Source organism: Lissotriton vulgaris, unplaced genomic scaffold (assembly GCF_964263255.1).
Source record: "Lissotriton vulgaris unplaced genomic scaffold, aLisVul1.2 SCAFFOLD_1187, whole genome shotgun sequence".
NCBI classification, from domain to species: Eukaryota; Metazoa; Chordata; class Amphibia; order Caudata; family Salamandridae; genus Lissotriton; species Lissotriton vulgaris.
Genome location: NW_028253979.1, coordinates 377,270 through 394,912, shown reverse-complemented (window position 1 = coordinate 394,912; position 17,643 = coordinate 377,270). Strand labels below are relative to the sequence as shown.

Sequence of the window (17,643 nt, the reverse complement as noted above, 5' to 3'; positions counted from 1 at the left end):
ATACGGTGCATTCCTGCCCTTTTCCTGTCACAGAGCACAGCAAGGTGTCTTTGCTGCGCTACTTTTTTGTAAATGTACTCCATAGTATATTTGAAAGATATGGCAAGGCCTTTCAAAGTGAGTGTACTTATAAATGTTAGAGTTTGCAAGATTTTGTTGCAGTGAGCAAAACGTCCTATAGACGTCAATTCTTAGAAGATTAGCCAAATATGTGCAAAGAAAGACATATATATCCCTTACTGTGGTTAAAACGATAAACAGAGCAACTTATGAGTCCATTTTACTACTACTACTAGATGCAATGTTTCTAATAAAAATGTAGTACACATCATTGATGCAACGTAAGTGTAAGAAGTATACACTGACCTCGTATTGTTCAGGATACATCTATTTACACCCTTTTATGGGTGAGGCTCAAGCTTTAACACAGTACAAATCATTCAGATCTCCAATTTTATTAGCTATCTACTAGCAAAAAGCAAACTATTTCAGAAAAGCGTGCTCAATGCCATGTTGAGGACGCCATGAAGAAAATAAATGTTTGTTTAGAGTGCTGAAACCTCTGTTATGTGGAAGGTATTGGTAAACACTTGGATGATGGCAGGATCTGTACTGAGTGGAAGTGAGAAAACTGATGCTTATTTGGTTTGTTATTTTGGCTGGACATCCGCCCACCAAAACGAATAATCACAACTCTTGTCAAGGTGAACTATTTACACCACTAAATTAACTTGAGCTGAAACACTTGCTTCTCATGACAGAGCAGACAAGCTTTATATAGGGCAATGTGTAACGGTTTTATGCAATTACAAAACAGTGATTAAGCAAAGCACCAAACAATAAAAATTCCAAACCAAATAAAAAGAATTAGAGTAACGTTCAATTTAAAAATCGACATGAAAACAACAACAAAAATCCAATAAGGAGAAACAGAGAATGTTTTAGGGATTCATTGTAAGCAAAAAAAGCACCAAGAAAAGGTAAACCACCGCTGACAGTCAATGGACAGACTAGCCAGTACCAAGGTTTAATTACAGGCCAACCCTGATGGAGCCTCGCTGGAATATTCCTAGTACTGTTCCCGGTGAAAGGCTGGAAGTCAAAAAGTTATAATATTTTCTACGTCCTCCTGGTCAGAAGGAAATATTTTCAAAAGTTTGTAAACCTTGTTTTGGAGCCACAACAACCACAGGAGTACACGTTTAAAGGTCCCAGGGCCTTGGGGGTGTGGAAACTCACAGGGGGGTAGAAGGCAAGTAACAGATTCCAGAAAAGTCCAGTTACTACTGATCTGCTGTGTACTTCCAGGAAAGGTCTCTTGCAGAGAGTTGTGTGCCTGGAATCACACAGGAGGTCAGTAAACTGACCCTTGGAGACAACTTATTTTTCCTGGGTACAAGGGAGAGCAGGTCTAGTCCTTCAGGGGTCCTATCAGATCACAGAGAGCATGTCCCATCCTCTTCTGTTCTTCCACAGGCAGAATTAGTATCTTCTCATAACTAACACTAAACTCCAGTTTGAAGCAGACCCTGTAACTACAACAAATCCAGAGACAGAAGTCTGGGTGGAGAAACACAGCATCCTTCAGTAACCAGACAGGGGATACACATGAATTCTTATAGCATCCTGTTCTCTCCTTTTCAAATGTCAGTGTTACATGTTGCTCTAGAGAACCTTCAAGCAGTATTTGACACTGTGCTATCAACTGAATGACCACAGCCCACAAACTGGATATTTTACTGAGTTGAATGGAGTCATCTTTGCCCATTCAGGTCAGCCTACACCTCGTTCACACTTATTTCCAGACTGAGAACAGGCAAGGAGCTGCTAGAGAGTTAATTCAAATAACCCTCAGGAACTTCAGGCAAGGGAAAAGGTAACTTTTTAAAAATAACCTTTTTTTATTATTGATTAAAGTCGACACCACCATTACATTTGAATTTTATTAGCTATTGAAAATTGTTCTTTAATTATTTTTCTAGCTGATCCCATTCCCGGGTTATAGTAATAGCATTTTAATCAATATGTTTTCTACAGCTAGGACTGCCACAGTGAAAATAGCTTTTTGTGCCTTGTCGCTGTATGAACATGGCAATATTACTAATATTTAAAAGAGAGGTTTGAATCTGCCAAAACGGGTTAGGCACTGAAGAGGTTAGGCTTCACAGGTGAGGCTTGTAGCCATGTTTGCACCGTCCATGTAGTGGATGGCACATATGTGCTCCAGTCCACTGTGGCATTTAACTTTTAAGCCATGGCTGCATTCTCCAGACCATATACTATGGAATTACAGTCAAATTAAAGTGCCAATAAGGATTAGGATATTTAACCTTAATTAAAGGGGAAACACAGAAACATTATCCCAGGTTAGCAGGACTAATGTAAATAGAATTCTGAACTAGCAAAAATAATGTCCTATAAAAGGTGACCATGCAGGAAAGGCACATTTGCTACACTTATTCTTCAGGGAGTACTGGTTCACCACCCACCACACACACTGCTGCATAAAGCTTCATCAATGCAGGCCTTCTCACCGCCAGCCCCTAGTTAACGCCCTACACAACGACGATGCAAGACTCCACAACGTAGGACTCTGCTTCACAGCTCCACAGATCCTCTGGTGCATGAGGTATCTTCAGCACAGGACTTTGCATCGCAAGCCCCTCAATGATGCCCTCCTCCACAACAATACACAATCTTGCATCGCAACCTCAGCTCCTGTGACTCACTGCTGCCTTATGCATTATCGACGCGGGATCTCGTCATACTCCACAACCAGGATTTAACATACTTTTGTTGAGTGAGCCTAACTAGGTCCCTGTATCCGGACGCAGTCGATCACGGTGAGGCTACTATTGTGACTTTGTCCTGGTGGAGTATGACCAGATAACCATAATTAGAGCTTTGTGCTTCTGGGGACTATTTTTAAAATTTCATATCTCTGACTTTACTGATTGGATTTTATTGTTTTGATCTCAAATAATTCATAAAATTATACTCTATTCTTCTACATTGTTGTGGGACTTTTTGTGTTGTGTTTTCGCATTATTATTGTTTGAAGTGCTGCATAAATACTTTACACATTGCCTCTAAGTGAAACCTGGCTGCTTTTGTGCCACACTGTGTTTAAGCACAGGTTAGTTTGGAGTTTGTGTGTGTCTCACCTGACAGAGATTGTGATTTGGCTTTAGTAGGGTGTCATCCTTCTCAACCAGTAACACAATGTCCAACACTAACTCATAACAATAAGGGAAAAGAATTGCATCAACAAGTTTGCATAGTGAAACATTTTGCACAATTCTAAATACAATAAACCATAAAACGATCCCCTCCCAGAAAGCTATAAGCAAGGTTATGGTGTTCCGACCCAACAGAGTTTGAGATTGCTGCAATTTGACAGGAATGACTACAGAAGAAGGTCACTCATCGAAAAAAATTGCAAAGTGAGGATGACACCTGGGGAGATGACTGATCAAAGTTGGTGACTAAGCAGTTCAATTGTATTGAGGGTCTTTACACACTTAATTTCAGGGTTGCATCTAACGGCCCCAGGCTCCTTCCAAAACATACATGCTGACAATCTGGAGTGAATCAAAGTACATTACCTGCATTACTGCCATGTGTGTGGAAAACATTCTTTCCCACCACATCACCTCATGCCTTCCAACATTGCCACAAAAAGTCAGGCATATGCCATTGCCCACACGTCATTTGGGCCCTTGACTGAACGCATGTGTTGGAAAGTGGATTAGTAGTGGTGGCAGATATGCATTTACCACTGGCAATAATACCACCAACACAATATAGGGCTCCGAATAAGTCTTAGAAATTATTACTATGCTCAACACCTGGCAGCTTAGCTGTGAGCACACAGGCCTAACTTCAAAGACGGGTATGTAAAGCATTTAAAAACGTCAATTCAGTAAATAATTAAGACAAAACTAACAATAAAAATACAACAGCAATTTGTAAAAATAGGACATATTTTTATCTTAAAATGACATCTAAACGAAAAAGATCCAATGTAGGGAACTGGGGTTATGATTTTTTTAGGATTTAGCACTATAGAGAACATAGAAACCTATAGAATGGATTGGGACATCTGGTCGCACAAGGCCTGGACGAAGTCAAAGTTGCGGGCCGACCGCGATGGAACCCAGCGTGGCTACCCCTCCTGGTAAGTCTTGGTCAAAGATTTTACCTTCTAACTTAGAAACTTTTCTGAAGCTTTTCTTCCCGGGGTCACTTGAAGCTCTCAGCCAGTCTGGATTCGGTGAGGGTTTGCCGGCTTGCCTTGCGACGAGCTGGTGGGCAAACTTATGGAAGTCAGACTTGCAGAGCTTTCCAGCGGGATGAACTGGGGATCCTGGCCAGTTTGCGGTTGAAGACGGGCGGCTTGATTCACGTGGTTGGTCCGGGTCACCACTCCTATGTTTGGACTTGGAAACTTTTACAGAACTTTTCTTTGTGGGGTCCCTCAATGCTCTTCACCAAGCAGAATTCGGTGAGGGTTCTCTGGCTTGGGTTTCAGCCAACTCCTGGTCAAACTCCGGAAGTCGGAACTTCATAGCTTTTCATTGAGATGAACCTGGACGGCAGGCAGGATCGCAGTAGAAGGTTGCCTGCTTGGCCGGCCAGGTTAAGTCGGTCCACTTAAGGAGCTTTGTTTCAAAGTTGCTTCAAAGTTCTCCAAACTTCTGGAGCTTCTTCCTGAAGTTCCCCAAAGGGTCCCAAATTGTCCAACACTTACTCCTAGGGTCTAGAAGCTCTAAAATGGTCCTTGAAAGTTTTGGATTTCAGTTCCAACAATCAACAAAACACTCGCAAATCCACTGGTAGTACTCCAGGCTGAGGATCTTGGTGGTGATGTTCCTGGCGAGCTCTTTTAACCTGTAGCTTGCAGGGTGTCCACTCTTTAGTCATTTTGAAGCAAGGTAGTCCACAGGGCTATAGTTCTAGATTGCGCAGTAGGCTCAATCTTCAGAGTGCCGGGCCTGGTTGGTGCAAATCAAACTTCACAGCATGGACACCTCTTCTCCCTTAAGTTTCAAGCAGCAGCTCTGAGAGGTTCTGCCCCTCTCAGATACTTATTCCAAGTTCTCTGGGTCAAGCAGGAGGGCACTCCTGTCCAATGAGGTGCAGGATAACACCCCAGGGTATGACCATATCCTCCAAAGTGTATCAGTATTTCCTCCCAGAGAGAACCATTTCTCCAAAATTCATCATGTCTCATTTTTCAGCAGGGAGAGAAGAGCTAGCTAAACACACCTCCTGAATGGTTCTCCGTGGTCTCTCCCCCTTGAATCTGTTAATTCCTTTCGTAACACTACCATCTGGCTGGGATCAAAGAGCAGAGGTGTAAATGAAACAGGCTTCTCCTGCCTTTCTCCTCCTTTCATTGAAGAATATTGTTTAAAACCCCTCCCCCTGCTCTTGCATTCTCCTGGCGGCCCAGAACAGCTTTCTAACCCCAGGAGCTATTTTCACCTCATCAAATGAGCCTGCCTAATCTACTTAACTCTGACCAATCAGGTTAGACCACTGGAAGGCTGAAGTTTGGCTTACAGACAAGAAAGTCTTATAACGTCTTGTCTGTACACTTTAGGAGAAAATCAACAATACCATATTGTTAGATTTATCAATACCATTCTAGGAAGTCTTTGAATGGTATTTTTATGATTATCCTAGCGGAATTATTAGTTAATAACGTCTTAACCTATGTGGCAGGGGATTTGCATTCAGAAACATGACTTGGGCCAGTTTTCCAATGCCCGGGCATATACAAACATATTTTATAAGGACCCTGCCTAAATCTACAGGAACCCCCACCCCTGGAACAGCAAGGGGAGAATTTGTGGGTTCTGCATATGTAAAATATTTCAGAACCTTACTCTACAGGGATCCTAGTGACTTTGGGAAGCACTTAACCACAATGCTGGAAGTGAAATGTGCAATTTTACCTAACCCAGGGCATCTAAAATGCTTTTTATAAGGGTCCTCCTTATAAATACCTAATCCCCGTGTCTGGGACACCTAGGAGAGCCCCTGGGATACCTTATATGCCCAAACATTTTAGTTTAGCATTTTTAAGTATCCCAAACACCAAAGTCGAATTTGGGAATAAAAGCAGTCTGCAACTCAGGGCTGCTTTTAAACTGACCTCAGTCTTCATCAGTTCACGCATGCAAGTGCAGAAAGGGATGCTGGCTTCTAAACTGCCATGCCCTATTATATACTATGGACTTAAAGGTTGTTTTGTCCCTCCTGTCCTATTATGTACTAGGGCCTTATAGAGGAGGTGATGCCAATTATTGGGGTACCCTAACCCATAGTGTACCCTAGTGTATGTAGGTGTTTTCACAGTATTCTAAGAGTCTCATTCAGCATAGCACTGTCCCTGGGCCTGGCTAGGCAGATTCTAGGGTCAGTCAGAGTCACTTACCACCAGTACCAGTCAGCAAATCCACCATATTGCAATGATGGGGCGTGCCCAGGGGGCAGGATGATTTTGCAACAGCATATCAAACTTAATACATACACACGGGCCCACTTTTCATATATACAGTTAATCAGTGATGGCAAATACTGCTTTCCACTATTATAGACAGGAAAACAGGCAGTACACATGGTGGTAGCATCAAACAACTATTTGAAAGTGGTTTCTATGGACAATGCATCAGTGGCGTCACTAAGGTTGGTGTCACCCGGTGCGGGTAACTCATGGTGTCACCCACTTGTATCCTGGGAGCCTGATAGCTCAGAATAACTAATTCATTTCCCCTCCACCGTCTTTACAAAACCAACTTGAAAGTGCCCTCTTATCAATCTTATTTTTTCCACTGCGTGGTTTGAGTAAAAAAAAAAGAAAGTTATATTTACTAAAAAGCAGTGCCACAATTATGCTGTCTGGTGGAATACATGTATTTGCTCCAGAAAATACATGTCTGCGTGGAAAGAGTAAATGCACAGATATTGTCTTTCAGTTTACCATAGATGTTTTTCCAAAAACACCCACATAAAACTGACGCCTCGTGGCAAGAAGTTTCACCCCATATGCTATAAGTTCTTGCTTCTTCACCTACCTGAAACGGATAGATCATGTCTCTCTGAAAGTCCTTAACCCAGACCCAGGCCGTTTCCTCACCTTAAGTTGTGGCTGCTTTGTTACCACTCTTGAGAAGTATTGCTTTGATTGGGGTGGAGTGGTTGACGTGTATCAGTAGTTCAAGTGATGTTTTTTCTCAGCAATGTGTTGTACAGCAATGGGGTAAAAATGGCATATGCCTACTGGAAAATCCAAGGCTGAAGGGCAAGGTAAGGCTAATTTAAGGGTCTGCTAATATTGAGAGCAAGATTAAAGGAAAGAGTTAAGGTTAACAGAGAGGCGTTAGGATAAATGGATGAGTTATGGTTAATGGGATAGATAAATCTCAGGCTGAGAGTTAAAACTAACAGCAAGAGTTAAAGATGGCAATGGATAGAGTTAAGTCTAATATGAAGAGTTAAAACAAATGAGCAAATTTAAGCCAACACTGGTATGAAATCACTAAGATTTACCTAAGAATGAAGATAAGGTCGGTGAACAGGGAGCGAGAAAGCTAATCACACAAGAACTTTGGTCAACAAGGGCGAGGAGGACGTCAAGAGTTGAGTTTAATGGTAGAGTTAAATTAACTGGAATGTTCAAGTTAACTTGCAGAGATGGAGCACACTAGGATAGTTAAGGCTACAATGGATAGTTAAAATTATCAGTTTGAATTAAGGCTAGTTCTGAGAGTTATATTTATCAGTGAGAATTAAAACCAGCATGATAGAGCAATGTTAAATGAACGTTCAGACTAATGAAAGGAGATACAACTATTGTATCAAATTATGACTAATAAAAAGAAAGCTACTGGGGCAAGTTAATGATAATGGGGGGGCTAAGGCTAATGCTCAGAATTATGGCTGATGGGGGAGATGGTGAGAGGGGAATGTCCGCTGCATCGCTTTGTAGTATGTGCAAACCTGCCCTGATTTACTCATGACATGTACCAAGTCTGCGGATGCTTTTTAGTTGCATCTCTGCACCTATGGCCATCAAGCATGAGCACTAACGGTCTCAGTGTAATGAAATAAGGCAGAAAGAAAGGTCCTGGTGTATGGTGGAGCTATTTACAGCCAACGTCTCAGATCCAGAATTGGTGCTCATGACAGCCAGTTTCACTGCCAGTTTAGGGAACATAACCTGAAGAGTGAGGAATCCTCCTGGAAGCATCGAAGATCTCCCACAGGTAAGGAATGTGCCCTTGCTTCTGGGAAGAGAAGCACTCGATAGGCCTCTGCAGAAGGAAAACTGGCTGAAGGGGATCCCAACCCAGCTGCCTGGAAGAGATGAAGCTTCCATATTCCCCATGGCATTCTCTACCTCTGTGCACTGCTGGGAGGGGCGCCTGACTGCTCTACATCTGTGAACGCAAAATCTGACTCTAACCCCCCCCCCCCCACACGCCGCGCCCCGAAAGTGCTGACCACTCAGGTCAGGTCAGTGTAGAAGGCAGAGACACCACCTCTGAGGGGGCCACCGCCATGCGCCGCCTCTCTTCTGTGGTTAGTTCAGTTTTAGTTTTCCGATTATCAGTGCAAGTACAGAATTAAAAGATCCAACCAGGACAATATACATGCACATATAGGTGTATACATTACATATTTTTGTACATGATGCATTTCACCCCAGTCTTGCTGTTAAGCTCGAACGCTGTATTGGCTGTAAAAGTTTAAAAATGCATTCAGATTTCCACAGTAGGAGGTTCAATAGACTGAGCTATGTGGTTATCTGGTAGCTAAGTGTGTCAGCTAGTATGTAAGCACAGTGGTGCGGGGGTCAGCTGCAGAAGTCTGTTTTGCAGTAGCACACAGATTCCAGTACTAATAAACTAGCTCAGGTGCTCAATGTGCCTGCTGCAGTGCAGAGCACCACGTATCATCTCCAGGTCATAGATCCAAACCATATAACTTTGGTCTGTAGGTTCATTCCTTTAATATTGTGTTCCAGATGGAACCTACAGGTAATGTTTCCAGTCCTCATCAGAGGGTTATGCAGCCTCTACAAAGACCTGGGACTATTGTGCATGGAAACATTTACGTGCATACAGCGCTAACCGAAGCTTTCATTCTTTTGAGGGTAAGAAGCAGAGTACTATTGAATTAGGTAGTAAACAATACTACAGTATTTAATGCTTACAATTAAACGCAAAAAAGCAGTTGTATCCTCTGTGTATGGGCAATATTAGTATAATTAATAACCTAGCACTACATTGTAGTTATTATGTTAGGGTGTTACCTGACTGTCTTCAGGTCAGCACTTACACAGAGGACTCAAGGGCATCGGTTTATGACCGATTTATATACCTACCGCCAAGTGCAAGCGAGTGCTTTACCCACCACTAATCAAAAGCATTCAAAATGCAATAGGTCTCGCCTTTTAATAAGTTAAATCCATTTGCTTTCTATACAATACCATTAGCAAAGCAGATGGCTTTAACTTAGTCAAAGGCGAGACCTATTGCATTTTCAATGCTTGTTTATTTTTGACAGGACCCATAGTTTAATTTTCCATGGAAAATGATATTATATTTCTTGATGAAAATCAGAGATATGCTTCAGTGTTTCACTGTTCAAGTGTCAAGATCACAGCTAGACCAAAAACTTAACCTTAGAATATATAAATGTATACTCTGATTTTATGTACTTTTAGTTGTGGCTGAATTCAATTCATTGGCTTTTATTTCACACCGAGGGAGTAACCAGAAAGGGAAAACAACTCCCACTTTGAACCAAAGCATTGATGGCACCACGCAAGCGAAGTACGTGAGATTAACCCTCCCTAGAAGAGTTTGCTGTGACCCTTTCATTCAAGCATCTATCCATTCAAGTTTTCACCCTTCAGTCTACCTGCTAATACCCACTGGTTCGCCTATACTTCTGTCATTCATTCATTCATTCATGCATCTATCATTCAATCCTTCTCCGCCCATAAGTAGGCAACCATCATCTATGCATGCATCCATCCATACTTCTGTCCACCTGTACATCCATCCTTTGACTTACTTATCTTCAAATAAAGTCTTTCATCCATCCATAAATTGATCCATTTGTCCATTCATCCATCCACTCAGATTTCCATTTCCTCTGCCATCCTTTCATCCATCCATCGTCCTATTCATTCACTATCCATTTCCTTAACCATCCCCCTACTCATCCATCCACCCATCCTACCTTTCTTTCACTATTCCTTACCTTCTCCTTTCTTTCACTTTAACCTTCATCATCCTTCGCTTTTCCACCTCATCTTTCATTCTTCCTTATAGTTTTTAAGTATGAGCTTTTGTCTGTTGCAGAGAGAAAAGGCCCATAACCCCATTGGCGAAGCAAAGGGGGGAGAGAGGGGCAGTTTTGGGGGCAGTGGCCTCCCCCGCTGCCCTTACCCGCGGCCGTTGCGAGGTGGCAAGCGCCAATCTCCAGCATCCCCCCCTTACATGCGGCCGCCGCGGGCGCCAATCGCAGAGCCCGCCATGGGCGGTACAAGGTCTAACTACGCCACTGCATACCCCCACCCCCGCATCCCCAGAGATATCTCTGTTTCACATTTTTATTTATTTTATTTATAAAGTTTTGTATAGCATGAACTTGATCCCGAAGGATATCAGAGCGCTTTACAATTTGAGGCAAAGGTAACAAATCAAGCTTCCTAACAGAACAGCACATATTTATTTTGTCATCTATTATTTCCATTCCAACCAGGATAATGGTGCTGTGTTCTGAGTCACTGTGACAGATCTCTGAGGAGCCCTTTATCTTTTAATGTGATTTAAGAGGGAAGGGATTATGTGCATTTTAAAAGGGTCCATCAACCAAAATGTGTTATGTTTTATTCTGCAGTCCCCTGGGACTTCACCTACGGCCTCTACACCCCACCCCCTGCTCATCCTGCTGCAGGAAAATGTATGTTTTGCCCCCTTGGAGCTGCATGCAGTGATCTGTCTTAAGACTGAGCGCCTCTGTTGGTTCAACAGGAAGAGGGTTTTGAGGCCGGACAAGACCTCCTGGAGTCCACCCCCTGCTTTCTGTCTCAAAAGTTGCCACGTTGCTCCATGTCAAAGATAGCACTGCCAGCCAGTCCAGCTTTTCATCGATCCACATGTTACATCCTAGAACTTGGAGTTTCACTTTCTCTACAAGTCCCTGTTGGCTAGAAGGCCTGGACTGCCTGAAGGTGCCACAGATAAGGTGGAGACGTGATGTTTTCCAATAATAGACTCTGTTTACCACTCACCATGTGCAGTGCTGCCAATCAGATGTCTGAATGAACTCTCACACTTATATGTTTGTGAAGCACAGTTTGTGTGCTTTGCTTTAAAAAACACAAAGGTCATCTTGTCATCTTTTGAATGTGTTTGCTATTGTCACTGTTCTGGCGAGTGTTAAGTGTCAAGTGTCAATCAGAGCAGTAAACCACAGTATGTGTCTCCTGTTCCCACCGTTAGTACTCTTCACTGTAAATGTTGTCGTACATGGCTCAGTTACAGATTATTATCAGCAAACGACATACTTCACCTGAACACAATGACACCCATCTGCTCATGAAGACCCCAAGAATCTCAACAGCAATGACACCAAAGACCGCCTCTCGCACACATATATCAACAGATTCATCAGCGGTGGCTCTGTCTCAATGGAGTGAAAAGCCTCATGGCCTCAGGATCATCCACCGCTTGTTTGACTGGCCCCCTGCTGTGTGATTCCTGCAGCTCCCACAGGCACGGTCAAAATATAGGAGTAAAATTCCACCCTGTTTGGCTTTCACCAGGAAAGCAACAATGTGAACCTCGCATGCCTGCGAGGCAAACTACAACTTCTGCAGACGCATCCTTGAACGTGCCCTAGTCCTCGCAGTGGCCAATGCCATCTCTCGCATAGACTACTACAGCGGCGTCTACATACGGATGCAAGGCAAGAGGCTATGCAAACCCCAGAGAGAACAAGTACAGACGTTCCAGGCTGCATTAGCATGAGATACAGATTAATGTCTGCATTAATCACAAATAGCGCTTGAAATGGAAATATAAAAGTGTCGATGCTCAGCAGTTTTCCTACCTCTTTTCTACTTAGTGCTGATACTCTCTGTTAATACTGTTGCACCTGTGCTGGTACTCTCCCATTAATATGAAAGGAGTGCTGGTACTCGGCCCTTGACAGCACCTGACTGACCGCTTCAATCCCTGCCTTCAAAATCCTTCCCTGGCGTACGACCGCCGTGACGCGTCAGAGGAGCACAGTGCGCGGGGGCTGTCCCAGGGCCGTCATTGGTAACTCTAAAGATTGACGGCCCTGGGACCCACAAACTGGGTACGCCGCCATCTTCACATCACGTAGGTGGTACGTGCGTGCGTGCGTGCGTTGCGACGTGCACTTAGGGTGACCAACCGTCCGTAAATTTCACGGACAGTCCGTAATTTTGGCCGTCTGTCCGTTGTCCGTGAAGGATCCTTTAACGGACGCCATTTGTCCGTAATTTTAACCGGGCACAGCTTCCACCCACCTCCCGTCTTAACTCCGAGGCTGTTCCAAAGCTCAGATAACCCGCAGCATTGGAGAGGCACAGCGGGATTGCCTCACACCTCCAGCCCTTGATGAGCTGTTAAGAGGTGCTCGAAGGTGACAGAGAGAGGGGCGGCAGCTTCAGGAGCAGCGACATCTATTCAGATGCAAACAGCCCTGAATGCGTCTCTGCAATTTAGAGGGGCCGCCGCCTCACACATTCCCTTTCTACCAGGGCCCCAAACATCCTAGAACCGGCCCTGATTGCAGCACTGGTTCTCTTCACAGAGCGGTTCTTCAAACATGCAGCCTGTAATGTAACAAAGTAAATAAATGGCACAAACGCACCCACACTGATTAACAAAGTATGGAAGACAATCAGTTAAATCAGTTCTCTTGGAGTATCTCCTTTAAGTGCTGTACATGATCACAGTGGGGGACTGGTGGGATGGCAAAACTAACATTTTGGAAAGAGAGCCTGTCTTCTCGTTGTCTTGTCCAGGAGGGGGTGAGGAGCCATACCCCACCCTGGAAGAGACAGGATGATACTAGAATACTGCATGCTTACCCCTGTGCCCACCCTGGTGGATCCTGTTCCCCCTCCTGCCCCCCCCCCCCAGTGATGGCTCCTGTGCCCCCCATGTGATGGCTCCTGCCCCCCCCCGCCCCCGCCTTTGATGGCTCCTGTCCCCCTCCTGTGGTGGATTCCGTCTCTGCCCTGGGTGGCTTCTGTCCCAGTCCTGGAATGTCTCCTGCAGCGAGGGTGAAGTTCTTGATGGGCCTCTTCTCAGAAAGGCTCAGCTTAAAATTGATATGAAAAGGTGGGCGAGTGAGTAAGTGAAGGGAAGGCTGGATGAATTAGTGAAAGGGTGAGTGGATGAATGCAAGATTGAATTGAAAGATAATGAGAGAGGATGGCTGGATTGATGAGTGAGTGGAAGGATGGAAGAGAGAAAAGGTTTATAGCTGGATGTATGGGTGGAAAGGTAGCTGGATGGGTAAAAGGGTGGATGGATCAGCAAAATGATGGCTGGATGAGTGAAAGCGTGTATGGTGAGTGAGTTGATGGATGAGTGAATTGATAGATGATTGATGAACTGATAAGTGCAAGGGTAAATGGATGGACAGATGAGCGAAAGGGTGGATGCAAGGACGGATGAGTGAGTGAAAGGGAGGGTAGATGGACAAAAGGATGAATAGATGAGTGAAAGGATAAATGGATGAGAGAAAGGATGGATGCGTGATAGGGTCAATGGATGGATTCATGAGTGGATGAGTAGATGGGTGGGTGGATGGATGGAAGGAAGGATTGCTAAGTGAAAGGGTTGATGGAGAGAGAAAGGGAGTATGGATGGATGACTGAAAGGATGGATGGTTGGAAGGATGAGTGACTGGGTGGATGGATAGTAAGTGAAAGGATGGCTGGATGGGTGAAAGGGCAAATGGCTGGATGGATGGGTGAATGAATGGATGGATGGGAAGTAGAGAAGATGGATGAGTGTACAGATGGATAGGGTGAAAGGGTGAAAGGGTGGATGGATGGATGATGGATGAGTGAAAGGATGAATGAAGGGATGGATGAGTGAAATGATAGATGGACGGATACATGATGAATAGGTTTTCAAATGGTTGAATATTTTTGGATATGGCTGGGCTTACTTATATACTATTGCGCGACGTCTGATGTGTCTGTAAAACTTATCCAATTGTCCTGAATTTTGACCTTCTGTCCTGAATTTGTGTCCTGAATTTTGACCCTTTGTCCTGAATTTTTACACTCACCGTCCTGAATTTTCACCCATAACAGTTGGTCACCCTACGTGCACTGCACTGATTGCAGTGTTTTAATTTGTAAGCAGGTGCGTGCGTGTGCTGCGCACCGTGCGCTTGCACTATAATACAGCAGCAGAGGTGAGGCTGCACAGTGCACTGCAGTGCAGCCAGCGTAACCAGATTGGTGTCACCCGGTGCGGTCCGCACCCCCCCCCCCCCCGCACCTCCCTAGTGACGCCACTGCAATGCATACTAGCTTGCATTCCTTAAAGAAATAGCCTGAATACAACCAATACAAATTAATCTACCAAGCCTTGTTCTAAAATCTGCTCATGACAATAATCTGTGTATGTTTTATGAAACTATATGTAACTCAGAAACATAAACTGTTATTTTATTTATCATTTCACAAAGACTAACCTCGCCGATAAATTTACACATTCTAGAACATTCTGTGAAAAACGCACTAATTGAATATATAAATCCACTCCTCTGGCGGCCAACAGTGTGTCTGGAATCATTCTCTATATAAAGATATGGTTGAGGGCCCATTGTAAATCTGGGTTATCTGGCATAAAATACCACAATAAAAGGATAATTGAACTGTTTAAATGTTTCCGGATGACCCCAGTTACGTTCAATTTTACCCCGGAAAAATGATTCTCATTTCCTGACATCGAGTGAATAAAAATAGTTTTCTTTCCACCGAAACGGTAACACCAAATGAACTGTAAACGTTAGAATGTATTAAACTTCGATGAGAGTAACTTATTTGAACAGTGTTTTTATAACTTTCACGTGGTTTCTTTCTCTTCACAGAAACGAAGCGTTGCTCAAACAGTGGTGAGTTATTGTGGTTCTCAATTTTCCTTTTTTAAATAAAAAAATGTAAAAAGGAATGCTTTTGCATTTGTGTTTTGCATTACTAAGTAAGATTCGAGGATAACATTTCAAAGAAACAATTTTGAAGATGTGAGTGTGAGCAGAGCGTGTAAGGCTTTGTTTCTGTTAATTGCACACACATGATGTTTGATATAGTTGTTTATAATACTCTCCTACGACCTTTGTTTCTTACAAGAAGCTGAAGTTAATTACATTGAACAATATTAAAAATCAAGGGGAAAATCATTTTAATTTCAGGCTTTGATTTGGGAAGTTTTTGGTTGTTAGTGTATTTAGAGAAATGCATTGAGGAATATTTTGGACCTGTGCTAAGGAGATATAGTTAATTATGACCAGGAAACCAAAACAGATTTGTAACTGACTGTCTTGCTAAGAAATGTTTCTGAATATATTGAGCTCTTACAAATGGAGCTATATCATAATTGTCATCAACTGAAAAAAATAGAATGCAAAAAAGTTGTAGTTGCATACATATGCTGGGAAGTGGGGCAAGAGAACATACTCCTGCTAAAGTTGAGAAGAGATTGTACAGTGAGATGGGAAAGAGGGTGCAGGACTAGTAAACGTTTTGTTTAGGATTGAGGGAAAGGTAGCCTTAATGGATAGTAAGAGGTTCATAGGGTTTAGGAATTAACAGCGTTAGGAGGTAGTATTTTTTGTAGGCTTCAGGGAAGGGTAGAGTTAAGGGATGATATAGAGTTATTAGATTTCAGTGAAGTGTTGCATTAAGGGGTAGAAAAGGGTGCCTAGGGCTCAGAAATCGGTGACATAAAAGGTAATTAAGGGGATTTAGAGGTCATGGAAGGGTAACTTTAAGGCATAGTAAGGATTTTTGTTCAGGTAATGATACACTTAAGGGGTTTTTAATTGTTTTTTGGGTTCAGGGTGGTTGGAGTTAAGGGTAGTAAGGTGATTTTAGGGTTCAAGGAAGGGTAGCATTAAAGTGTAGTCATGCGTTTCTAAGCAAAACTACCTTTAGTTACCCTTAGTAGTATGCACCAGAGAAGATAGGGATATGAAGGGCAGCCCTCATAGGAGCAAGCCGCACCGGACTAATTTCAGCTGCTTCCATCCAGTAAGAGAGAGCCACCAAGCACTAACGCGTTCACCACCTCACAGTCTCACTGCCAGCATTCTACTCCCGACCTTCATGCCTCCACTGCCTCCACCTCCACTCTCCTCTTCGCAGCTTCACAGCTTCGCCTCCATCCCAATTGTTTTAGCAGGATGTTATTTGTACCTGAATTGAAATACAGAATGCTCTAAATGTACTTTCGACTTCTGCTATATTCAGGAGCTGGGGAAACCTAGCAGGTGTTTGAGTAAAGCTTCACTGACACGTCTAAAAGAGGAATTAGTGGATAATTCCCATGGCAGTAAATTGGACCATTCTTGAGAATAAGGAAGTAATACTGCCACAAGAAGCCTTTGGAATGCAACACAAGGCTATGAAGTCTTGTAGAGGGGTGCAAAGATACTGGCTAATTATTCCAGTTCTTTAATGATTACTGTTACAGGTACCTCATTGGGGCATTACTCCTGTGAGAAATTTGCAGAGGATATATGAAATGATATTTAGACGACAGGTATTACATGTATTTGTTTTTTTCTGTTTATAACCACCAGAATTTAATTATCCACCTATATTTTTTTAACTGGTTTATATAAGTGCCTCATAAATGAGAGTCAGTTATTCTCAGGCATCGGAACTGATACCCACTTTTTTGTTAAATCTATTTTTCATTTTAAGTTGCTCTTTATTGAGTGATTCCATGTACATCATACATGATGAAACTACATAGAACTGTAAAATGTTTATGCCCCTCACAAAAGGAGCATACCAAAGAGTGCAAGAATACAGGGCTAATCAAAAATGAGACAGCAGGCAGGTGAAACAGAGGGCTGGGCTTATACCCTGCTGAGGTTAAAAACAGTTCAAGAAGCACTGCAAGAGTGCCACAGTTCCTGCCCAGGGGGCTTTCTAAGGGTATTGGCAGTGTATTCTTCAGTTTTATGTGGTCTGTTGGTGGCTTGTTTGGTGATTTAGGGACATGGTGGGTCATGGTAGTGTACATTATCATATAAGTAGCTTATTGTGGTTTCATGCCTGCCCGGTAGCCAGTGCCAGCAAGATAGGTTCACATCTTATGATTGATGTGGGTTTCCCAGCCTTGTGCCTTTGCCGTCTAACCACATCATCTTCAGCCTAGGCCTATTTCATGACTTCCAGCTGTCAAGTATGCATGGATAGAGGAGACCCGGATTTCCAGTGCAGTCACACATTTTGCAAGAGAGAGTGCAAGGTCGATAAATTTGCTATGAGCGATGTCTGTCTTTGGACAAAGCATTGATCTTAGGAGACATTCTGTAGGCGTGAACATCTGAAGC

At 43.2% G+C, this 17,643-nt stretch overlaps 1 protein-coding gene across 1 annotated transcript in view; it reads left to right on the top strand.

Annotated features, from left to right (window-relative positions):
• Positions 1 to 17,643, top strand: part of LOC147660703 (inter-alpha-trypsin inhibitor heavy chain H3-like) — a 234,398-nt gene that overhangs the window by 4,875 nt on the left and 211,880 nt on the right. Inside the window, exon 2 of the mRNA XM_086951524.1 lies at positions 15,172 to 15,195. Coding sequence (XP_086807650.1) covers positions 15,172 to 15,195 — 24 coding nt within the window. The remainder of the gene's footprint in view (positions 1 to 15,171; positions 15,196 to 17,643) is intronic.